The following is an 11,098-nucleotide window of genomic DNA, read 5'->3' on the forward strand; positions in this document are numbered from 1 at the left end:
AGCCAGGAGTCCCCCATCCTCCTGAGACTCTGGGCGCCGGAAGCCAGAACTGTCACAATGAAGAGAGAATGAACGGAGAGTCAGTTTGGATGAGCTATTGCCAGCAGGAGAGTGAGTTTGTGTGTGTATGGGGGTGGGGGTGTGTGTGAGAAAACCTGGATTTGTGCTGGACATGGCCCACCTTGATTATCATGCACATTGTAGGGAGAGTGGTCACTTTGGATGAGCAATTACCAGCAGGACAGTGAGTTTGTGTGTGTGGTTTTTGGGAGGGGGGTTTTTGTGTGTGTGGTTTTTGGGAGGGGGGTGAGGGGGTGAGAGAACCTGGATTTGTGCAGGAAATGGCCCACCTTGATTATCATGCACATTGTGTAAAGAGTTGTCACTTTGGATGGGCTATCACCAGCAGGAGAGTGAATTTGTGTGGGGGGGTGGAGGGTGAGAAAACCTGGATTTGTGCTGGAAATGGCCCAACCTGATGATCACTTTAGATAAGCTATTACCAGCAGGACAGTGGGGTGGGAGGAGGTATTGTTTCATATTCTCTGTGTGTATATAAAGTCTGCTGCAGTTTCCACGGTATGCATCCGATGAAGTGAGCTGTAGCTCACGAAAGCTCATGCTCAAATAAATTGGTTAGTCTCTAAGGTGCCACAAGTCCTCCTTTTCTTTTTGCGAATACAGACTAACACGGCTGTTACTCTGAAAAATGAAGATACAAGAGATGCCCTTGGCTCCCCCGCACCGAACTCGCCCTGCGCGGCTGTCAGCTTCAAGGGATTTCGGCTCCCGATTTCTGTCAGTTCCAAAGGGAGTTAGGAGCCGAAATACCTCTGAAGGTCGGGGCCCTTCTTTCAGTAGCGAAGGCAACGCTGCTGGGTGCTTTGGGAATCGCCCCCACCGCTTTCGAGAGGCAGGAAAGAACACGCTGTGGCAAGTCTGTGGTGCAGGCTGGCGGGGGGCGGGGCTGCGGGTCGGGAGTGAGGGGCACCGGCCGGGCTGGGGGGGCGGGAGTGAGGGGCACCGGCCGGGCTGGCGGGGGCGGGGGGCGGGGCTGCGGGTCGGGAGTGAGGGGCACCGGCCGGGCTGGCGGGGGCGGGGAGCAGGGCTGGGGGGGCGGGAGTGAGGGGCACCGGCCGGGCGGGCGGGGGGCGGGGCTGCGGGTCGGGAGTGAGGGGCACCGGGCGGGCTGGGGGGTGGGGGGGCGCTGGGCTGGCAGGGGCTGCGGGTCGGGAGTGAGGGGCACCGGCCGGGCTGGGGGGGCGGGAGTGAGGGGCACCGGCCGGGCTGGCGGGGGCGGGGGGCGGGGCTGCGGGTCGGGAGTGAGGGGCACCGGGCGGGCTGGGGGGTGGGGGGGCGCTGGGCTGGCAGGGGCTGCGGGTCGGGAGTGAGGGGCACCGGCCGGGCTGGGGGGGCGGGAGTGAGGGGCACCGGCAGGGCTGGCGGGGGCGGGGGGCGGGGCTGCGGGTCGGGAGTGAGGGGCACCGGGCGGGCTGGGGGGTGGGGGGGCGCTGGGCTGGCAGGGGCTGCGGGTCGGGAGTGAGGGGCACCGGCCGGGCTGGGGGGGCGGGAGTGAGGGGCACCGGCAGGGCTGGCGGGGGCGGGGGGCGGGGCTGCGGGTCGGGAGTGAGGGGCACCGGCCGGGCTGGGGTGTGGGGGGGGGCGCTGGGCTGGCAGGGGCTGCAGGTCGGGAGTGAGGGGCACCGGCCGGGCTGGCGGGGGCGGGGGGCAGGGCTGCAGGTCGGGAGTGAGGGGCACCGGCCGGGCTGGGGGGCTGGGCACGGCGGGGGGGGGGGGAAAGCGAAAGGGAAAGCGTGTCTGTGCTCCCGGCAGCCTGCGATGGCGTCGGAGCAGTGGAGGGCGCTGGCCGCGCAGTTCCAGGTGATCTGCCGCCCCGGGGGGCCCCCAGGTGAGACCCCGGCCCCGCCCCTTACCCCTCCCCCCGTGGGGTCACCCCTGGGGAAGGGCGGGAGCAGCTGAGCTCCCGGGGGGTCGGGCCCCTCTCACCCCTCCCCCTCTCTCCCTGCAGGTGCGGGGCCCCCCGGGGCGCTGCGAGGCCCGGTGTCCTGTGGGCACTGGGTGAGCGCGGCCGGGCTGCGGGGATGGGTGCGGGCGCTGCTGGACCAGGTAACCCCCCCCCCGGCTATGGGCAGGTGGGCGCCGGGCGGGGCCTCCAGGGGGGAGGAGTCGAGGGGATGGGGGAACTTCAGAGAAGATTTTGGGGCCAGTTGAGGGAGTGATGGGGCGTTGCTGGGGGGTGCCAGGAGACGGGGTGGGGGTTTAGGGGGAGGGTTAGTTGGGGTGATGGGGAAGGGGAGGGTTTAGGGAGTGCCAGGGGGATTGGATGCAGAGTGACAGGGGAGGGGTCAGTTGGGTTGATGGGGAAGGGGAGGGTTTAGGGGGTGCCAGGGGGATTGGATACGGAGTGACAGGGGAAAGGGAGGGGTGTTCCATGGGGAGGGGTTAGTTGGGGAAGGGAAGGGTTTAGGGGGTGCCAGGGGGATTGGATGCAGAGTGACAGGGGAAAGGGAGGGGTGTTCCATGGGGAGGGGTCAGTTGGGGTGATGGGGAAGGGGGTAGGGGTTCAGGGGGAGGGTTAGTTGGGGTGACAGGGAAGGGTAGGGGTTAGGGGGTGCCAGGGGGTTGGATGCAGAGTGACAGGGGAAGGGGAGGGGTGTTCCATGGGAAGGGGTCAGTTGGGGTGATGGGGAAGGGGGTAGGGGTTCAGGGGGAGGGTTAGTTGGGGTGACAGGGAAGGGTAGGGGTTAGGGGGTGCCAGGGGGTTGGATGCAGAGTGACAGGGGAAGGGGAGGGGTGTTCCATGGGGAGGGGTCAGTTGGGGTGATGGGGAAGGGGGTGGAGGTTCAGGGGGAGGGTTAGTTGGGGTGATGGGGAAGGGGAGGGTTTAGGGAGTGCCAGGGGGATTGGATGCAGAGTGACAGGGGAGGGGTCAGTTGGGTTGATGGGGAAGGGGTGGGTTTAGGGGGTGCCAGGGGGATTGGATACGGAGTGACAGGGGAAAGGGAGGGGTGTTCCATGGGGAGGGGTTAGTTGGGGAAGGGAAGGGTTTAGGGGGTGCCAGGGGGATTGGATGCAGAGTGACAGGGGAAAGGGAGGGGTGTTCCATGGGGAGGGGTCAGTTGGGGTGATGGGGAAGGGGGTAGGGGTTCAGGGGGAGGGTTAGTTGGGGTGACAGGGAAGGGTAGGGGTTAGGGGGTGCCAGGGGGTTGGATGCAGAGTGACAGGGGAAGGGGAGGGGTGTTCCATGGGGAGGGGTCAGTTGGGGTGATGGGGAAGGGGGTGGAGGTTCAGGGGGAGGGTTAGTTGGGGTGATGGGGAAGGGGAGGGTTTAGGGAGTGCCAGGGGGATTGGATGCAGAGTGACAGGGGAGGGGTCAGTTGGGTTGATGGGGAAGGGGAGGGTTTAGGGGGTGCCAGGGGGATTGGATACGGAGTGACAGGGGAAAGGGAGGGGTGTTCCATGGGGAGGGGTTAGTTGGGGAAGGGAAGGGTTTAGGGGGTGCCAGGGGGATTGGATGCAGAGTGACAGGGGAAAGGGAGGGGTGTTCCATGGGGAGGGGTCAGTTGGGGTGATGGGGAAGGGGGTAGGGGTTCAGGGGGAGGGTTAGTTGGGGTGACGGGGAAGGGTAGGGGTTAGGGGGTGCCAGGGGGTTGGATGCAGAGTGACAGGGGAAAGGGAGGGGTGTTCCATGGGGAGGGGTCAGTTGGGGTGATGGGGAAGGGGGTAGGGGTTCAGGGGGAGGGTTAGTTGGGGTGACGGGGAAGGGTAGGGGTTAGGGGGTGCCAGGGGGTTGGATGCAGAGTGACAGGGGAAAGGGAGGGGTGTTCCATGGGGAGGGGTTAGCTGGGGAAGGGAAGGGGTTAGGGGGTGCCAGGGGGATTGGATGCGGCGTGACAGGGGAAAGGGAGGGGTGTTCCATGGGGAGGGGTTAGTTGGGGAAGGGAAGGGGTTGGGGGTGCCAGGGGGTTGGATGCAGAGTGACAGGGGAAGGGGAGGGGTGTTCCATGGGGAGGGGTTAGTTGGTGATGGGGAAGGGGGTGGAGGTTCAGGGGGAGGGTTAGTTGGGGTGATGGGGAAGAGGAGGGTTTAGGGGGTGCCAGGGGGTTGGATGCAGAGTGACAGGGGAAGGGGAGGGGTGTTCCATGGGGAGGGGTCAGTTGGGGTGATGGGGAAGGGGGTAGGGGTTCAGGGGGAGGGTTAGTTGGGGTGACGGGGAAGGGTAGGGGTTAGGGGGTGCCAGGGGGTTGGATGCAGAGTGACAGGGGAAAGGGAGGGGTGTTCCATGGGGAGGGTTAGCTGGGGAAGGGAAGGGGTTGGGGTGCCAGGAGGATTGGATGAGGAGTGACAGGGGAAGGGGAGGGGAGATTGGGGGTTCAAGGGGGAAGGCAGTTGGGGTGGGATGGGGGTGGGGTAGGTGGGTGGCCGCGAGCCGCAGGGGAGAGCTGGGGGCTGATCTAGGTCCCCCCATTCCCATCCAGGGCATCACCTCATTCCGCTGCCCACGCTGCCCGGACACCCCTTGGCTCTGGCAGGAGCTGTGCAAACTCAGGCTCTTCTCGGACGAGGACCAGGCCATGCTGGAGGCCCAAATCCTGGCGCAGGAGGGCGCCAGGGGCAGCTACCGCCAGGTGAGTCCTGCGGGAGGTGAGCGGGACTTGGGCCCCTCTCTCCCGGATCTGGCTCAGGCTGGGATCTGGGCGGGGGTCTCAGTAGTTAATGCGTCCTCATTCTGCCCTGCAGTGCCCGAGCTGCCAGCACCTCGTCCAGCGCCTGGACCCCGGGACCCTGCGCACCCCCTGCCTGCCCTGCTCCCAGCGGGCCGGGGGGCTGTTCTGCTTCTGCTGGGGTTGCCGCAGGGAATGGAGGGACCCCTCATCCCATGCTGACTCGCGCTGCCCCCTACAGGCCGCGCTGCACGACGCCCCCAAGATCCAGGCCCCACGATCGTCCATCCACGGCTGCCCCTCGCTGCGGGCCTGCCCCGGTTGCAACGCCCTCCTGAGCCACACCACACAGGGCTGCCCCATGGTGGTCTGCCCTGAATGCAGGTGTTGTTTCTGCTACCGCTGTCTGCGGCCGTACAGGGGACACCAGCCTCCCTGCCCCATCGCTGACCCGCAGCTGGTCTGCGAGGGTGGGGTGGGGCTGCGGTCATCCCAACTCCCAGGGGCAGCCCTGTAGTGCCTGGCGTCATGAGCTGGAGCCAGGGGCTTTGGAGAGGAGGGATCTGAGACAAGAGGGGGCTGCTTTGACTCCCCTCCCAGGGCTGCCAGGACCCCAGGCATCGGGGGCAGGGGCTTCCTCTCCCTCCCTCAGTGCAGCGCCTGGCACAGCGAGGTCCCCGCGTGGCTGGGGCATTTAGGTGCCACCACAACGTAATGGAATTGTGTAAGGTAATTGTGTGTCTGAATGAGTGACTCAAATCGGCAATGAATGGACAGGGGGTGGACGAGGGGCCTTGAGTCTCTTCTAATATTACCATTAAAGGAAGGAAATTCCAAAGCTAAAATCTTTGATGTGATTGGATAATGGTTAAAGTATCAGTCATTGACATGTATGACAGAGAGAGAGATGTGGATATATGAGGATGGATAGATGGGTACGGGGGATGTATAGACAGATACTAAATTACAACAAAAACTAAGGAAATTCCCAGCCAATACCCTTCTGACAGGGGCTGCAATTGTTAAGTCCCTGGGAGCCGCAGCAGTAGGATATAGAGAGCTAGTCCCCTTTCCCTGGGGCAGACCTCAGTCTGTAATAGCCACTCATCACTGGCAAGGGGGAAGGACCAGCTGCCTCTGCAGCCCCAGTACCTCCTTAGGCCTTAACAAGGCCTCAGCCTGGAGAGTTACCAGGCTGGAGCTCCCCAGTGCCCCTTGCCCTTGCCCTTGCCCTGCAGCCAGGTCCTTCCCACTCCCAGGCTGAAATGAGACTAACCCAGGTCTTCCCTTAGCCCTTCTTATACTGGCCCAGCCAGGCCCTGATCGGCTGCCTCAAGCCCGCTCATGATTGGCTCCCTGGGGCAGCCCTTTCCCAGGGCTGTTTTAACCCCTTCCAAACCGGAGCGGGGTGACCTCCCCACTACAACTACAAAAGATAGGTGTTAAGTGATTATAAGTAGTAGGCAAAAAGAGTGGTTACCAAAATAAAATAAAATTTAAGCATGCAGTCCAAATTCTCAACCCGATTAGACTGGGCAACAACTAGGTTAAGCAGTTTTTCTCACCACACTGGATATTGCAGTCCTTAATATACAGGTTTGTCCCTTAAACCTGGGCCAGTCTCCTTTGTTGGAGTCTTCAGTCTTCTGATCGTTCTTGTTGCTTGCAGTGTAGGTGGGGGCAGGAGAAAGGCCGAGCGTGGGGCCCCTGGGTTCTATACCCTCAGTCCCATGTGCTTGGGGAACATGAGTCCAGGCATGTCTGGGGGGCATTGCTGAGTCCCCAGCAAGGTTGAGCAATTCCCCTGGTGTGGCCTCACGCAGGTGAGTCATTGCATCCTAGCTCCCTTGCTGGACAGTGGCTGTTAATGGTTGTTTTGACACCCCGCCTGGGCGTTGGTTACTTTCCTGGCTGTTGTCTCTGGGGAGCTAATATCTGTCTGATTCCCCAATTTACAGCATGCTTTAGGGACCACCATACAACACAATTCTCATAACTTCATATGCACTAAAGATATGAATATTTAGATGGAACAGTGGGTTTCAGCAGTTCCTAATCTTTCCCCTGATACCTCACATGGCCTGCTTTATGTGCAATATCATAGTTAAGTACAATTGAGGAATATGGGGGTTACATGGCGCTCCCCCAAGGTACAGAATGTCACAGGATGTTTGTAAAAAATTGAGACAAATAGAGGGAAAACAATCTCACTTTTTACCGCTCCCTGTTTTTCCAGTAGAAAAAAAAAGGGGGGTTAAAAAGTAAAAGAAAGTGTGACGAACCTCCCCCCCACCACACACAGACTCGCTTTTTCTTTTTTTCTTTCTTTCACTGGAACAATGTCAGTGGTTGTTTTTTCTTCCCGAGATTCCAAGGCCAGAAGGACAATTGTGATCATCTAGCCTGACCCCCATATGACACTGGCCAGAGACCTGCCCTGAGTTAATTCCTCCTGTTTGATCTAGAGCAGATCTTGTAGAAAAACATCCAGTCTGGATTTAAAAATTGCCAGTGATGGGATATCCACCACGGTCCTTGGTAAATGGTTCCAATGGTTCATTACTCTCTCTGCTAAAAACTTCCACCTTACTTCTGGTCTGAATTTGTCTAGCTTCAACTTCCAGCCATTGGATCTTGTTTGGCCTTTCTCTACTAGACTGCAGAACCCATCATCAAATAGTTAAGGAGGACTTGTGGCGCCTTAGAGACTAACAAATTTATTTGAGCATAAGCTTTCGTGAGCTACAGCTCACTTCATCGGATGCATGCAGTGGAAAATACAGTGGGGAGATTTTATCTACACAGAGAACATGAAACAATGGGTGTTACCATACACACTGTAAGGAGAGTGATCAGGTAAGGTGAGCTATTACCAGCAGGAGAGCGAGCACGGTGGGGGGGACCTTTTGTCGTGATAATCAAGGTGGGCCATTTCCAGCAGTTGACAAGATCTTCTGAGGAACAGTGGGGGGTGGGGGAATAAACATGGGGAAATAGTTTTACTTTGTGTAATGACCCATCCACTCCCAGTCTTTATTCAAGCCTAAATTGATTGTATGCAGTTTGCAAATGAACTCCAATTCAGCAGTCATCAAATAGTTGTTCTCCAGGCAGGTACTTACCCTTCACCATCCTTGTCTTCAGCTAAATAGATTCATGCATAGGCCAGAAGAGGGCCGTAGTTCCTTGTACTTTAAGAGAACGTTAAAAAGTCAGAGGGTCATTTCAGAAAGTAACATTTTCAAAACTTCCCCCCCCACACCTGGCACTAACACTGAAAAGGGAAAGTGTCAATTTTGCTCCCTTTTAAACGCATTCCTACGTCACCTTCACACACAGCCTTTACTCGTGGAAAAAGAGGGAGAGAAAACAGGTAGAAAGTGGCATTGCCCCATTTTGAAATTGTGAACAATTTTGAAAATACAGAACAAAAAATAGTTCCCCCCCCAATATTTAGTTTAGAAATTGTTTTAAAAAATACAAATGCTTTCATCACAAAGGAAACGAGTGTGCAAAACCACACCGTTCTCAATTAAACCTCCTTTTGCAACCAAAACATTTTGGTGAAGAAATGTTGACCAGCTCTTGGTTGCAGGGTTGGTTCCTGAGGGGAAGGGGAGAGGAATCTCCTGGGAGGGGAAAGGATACCCCGAGCAGTGGAAATGGCGAGAGTCCAATTTATACTGAGACCTGGCTGAAATTGGTCAAATGTTTTTTCCCATTAAAAATGGTTGGTTTGAAAATGAAAATGTCACACTGACAAATCTGATTTTCCAAATGTTCTGGGTTTCGTCTGACAAAAACGATTTTTGTTTTTTATTTTCCAGTTTTTTTCTTTTTCACCCCCTTTACCGGCGATTTCCTCTTTTCAGCAGCAAAAAGGAGGCAAGGGGGAGCGGGCTGAGAGGGAAAACCAAGGGAAAATTAAGTTTTGAATTAAAAAAGGAATGCCGCGATTTTAAAACGGAAAAGTTGGTGGCTTTCGAAAACTTTTTAAAACGTCCGATTTTGTAGTTGCCCCCAGGCCCCTTTCCCCCCAGCTCCTCCTCAGGGGACGAGCGGTTCGCTCTCAGGTCTAGCACAGGACTGGCTGTTTCTGTGAGACCCCAGGACATCTAAGGGTCCGTCTACACAGTCCGCAGCAGCATGGTGCCCCAGCTGACAGGCTCAGGCTCTCGGGGCTTGTGCTGGAGTACCAGGCAAAGCCGTGGAGACATTTGGGCTCTGAGGCCTGGGGAGGGACGTGCAGCTCGGGGCCTGCTGCTGGCTGTGTAGACTGACCCTAAAGGGGTCTTGGGGTGGCTGGGCCCGAGCACGGCAGGCCTGGATCCAGGCCCAGACGCGCCCGGCGGCCTTCCCGGGAGGGGGTGACAGACGCATAGGACAGAACTCACTAGTGGGACGGGAAGGAAGGAGCAACGTGGCCACAAGGAGGTGCTGATGCAGCACACGCTCCTCGCTGGGCTGCCGCTCCCCCAGGGCTGCGGGCGGAGCTGGAGCCAGGCTGCAGCGCCCACAAGGCAGGAAGCAACGCGCCCAGCCTGGGGCATCGGCACGAGGGCTGCTAGAAGCAGCCCCGCTCGGTGCCCCCGCGCTGCAGCCAGCCCAGCCTGGAAGCAGCAGCAGCCGCCATCCTGTGGACTGGAAGGGATCTCGAGCGGTCGCCTCGTCCAGTCCCCTGCAGTGGTGGATTCCCGCACAGCCGATGGGGCCCGTGCCCAGGGTCCCCGGCCAATTTGGGGGTCCCGCAGGAGCGGCTGGAACTCTGGCCCCGCCCCCGGCTCCTCCTCTTCACCCCTGAGGCCCCGCCTCCAGCCCAGCTGGATTAGATGCTTGCCAGAGCCGCACATTGAGCTGGCCAAAGGCCCCCCCCACACACGCTGTGCCAGACCAAGGGGGCTCCCTGCCCTGTGGGTAGCAGAGCTGGACTGAGCCCCTGCCATGCCCCCACACCATGTAGGGCTGGACCGAGCCCCTCTCCCTTCCCCTCCTCCCCACCCCCCCCACGTGCAGCTCTCCTGAGCTCCTCTCCCTTCCCCTCCTCCCCTGGTGCCTACTCCCCCCACGCAGAGCTGGCCCTGTCCCCTTCCCCATGCAGGGCTGGACCAAGCCACTCGCCAGAGCCCCCTCCTCCCCTGCTTGGGGCTGGCCCTAGCCCCACCGCTCACCCTCCCCCGCTCCCTTTTTGGGGAAAGTGGGCATTTTGGGGAAAGTGGGCATTCCTCTTGCCACTGAGCTCTGGGGCCAAAATGGGACATATGGTCACCCTAGGTCAGGGGTCCCAAAACATTTTCAGTCATACCCCCTTACCTCGTCTGCACCCCCCCTCCCCCGGGAGCTTGGACGAGGAGTGGGGCTGGGACCCACAGTCAGCGGCTGAGAGGGGGGTGCGTCTGGGAGCAGAGTTGGGGTGGGGGCCAGAGCGGAGCTGGGGGCAGTTCAGGGCTGGGCCCCGCCACGCCTCTCCCCGCCAAAATGTTCCTCCGTACCCTCCTCGGAGGCCAGACTCGACCGTTTGGGGAACACTGCCCAAGCAGGGAGCCCAGGCAGTAGTAAAGAGCCCCGGACCCTGCACCTGCCTTGGGCTGGGGGCCAGGGTGCCCGAGAGCAGCCCGCAGCCTGTGCTCTGCCCCCCAGGGCAGGTGGAGGGTCCAGGGTTCCCCACAGTGGCCTGGGCTTCCTGGGCAGCTCTTCCCATGGCCCAGCTTCTGGCCAGGCCAGGGGGCAAAGCCTTCGGGGGAAGTGGAGGGGCGGGGGGTGGCCCATGGCATGGGCGATGTGGGGGGCCCAAATGTTCTTTGTGCCCAGGGCCCCAATATATATTAATCTACCTCTAGTCCTCTGCATTTGTGACAGGACTAAGTATTATCTAGACCACCCCTGACAGGTGTTTGTCCAGCCTGCTCTTAAAAATCCCCAGTAATGGAGATTCCACAACCTCCCTAGGCAATTTATTCCAGCGCTTAACCACCCTGACAGTCAGGAAGTTTTTCCTAATGGCCAAACTAAACCTCCCTTGCTACCATTTAAGCCCATTGCTTCTTGTCCTGTCTTCAGAGTTTAAAGAGAACAATATTTCACCCTCCTCCTTGTAAAAACCTTTTATATACTTGAAACCTGTTACTATGTCCCCTCTCGGTCTTCTCTTCTCCAGACTAAACAAACCCAATTTTTTCAGTCTTTCCTCATAGGTCCTGTTTTCTAGACCTTTAATCATTTTGTGTGCTCTTCTCTGGACTCTCTCCAATTTGTCCACATCTTTGCTGAAATGTGACACCCACAACTGGACACAATACTCCAGCTGAGGCCTAACCAGCATGAAGTAGAGCAGAATTACTTCTCGTGTCTTGCCGACAACACTCCTGCTAATACATCCCAGAATGATGTTCACTTTTCTTTGCAATAGTGTGACA

General features: G+C 58.8%; 1 protein-coding gene across 1 annotated transcript; it reads left to right on the forward strand.

Annotated features, from left to right (window-relative positions):
• The first annotated feature begins 1,797 nt into the window (after positions 1-1,797).
• On the forward strand, positions 1,798-5,530 carry LOC125626166 (uncharacterized). Its single transcript, XM_048828876.2, has 4 exons — positions 1,798-1,909; positions 2,030-2,127; positions 4,500-4,649; positions 4,762-5,530. Exons 1-4 carry the CDS (start codon positions 1,840-1,842, stop codon positions 5,200-5,202), a joined length of 759 nt encoding a protein of 252 aa, XP_048684833.2. The 5' UTR covers positions 1,798-1,839; the 3' UTR covers positions 5,203-5,530.
• The last annotated feature ends 5,568 nt before the right edge of the window (positions 5,531-11,098 follow it).

Source organism: Caretta caretta, chromosome 24 (genome assembly GCF_965140235.1).
Source record: "Caretta caretta isolate rCarCar2 chromosome 24, rCarCar1.hap1, whole genome shotgun sequence".
Classification (NCBI taxonomy): Eukaryota; Metazoa; Chordata; order Testudines; family Cheloniidae; genus Caretta; species Caretta caretta.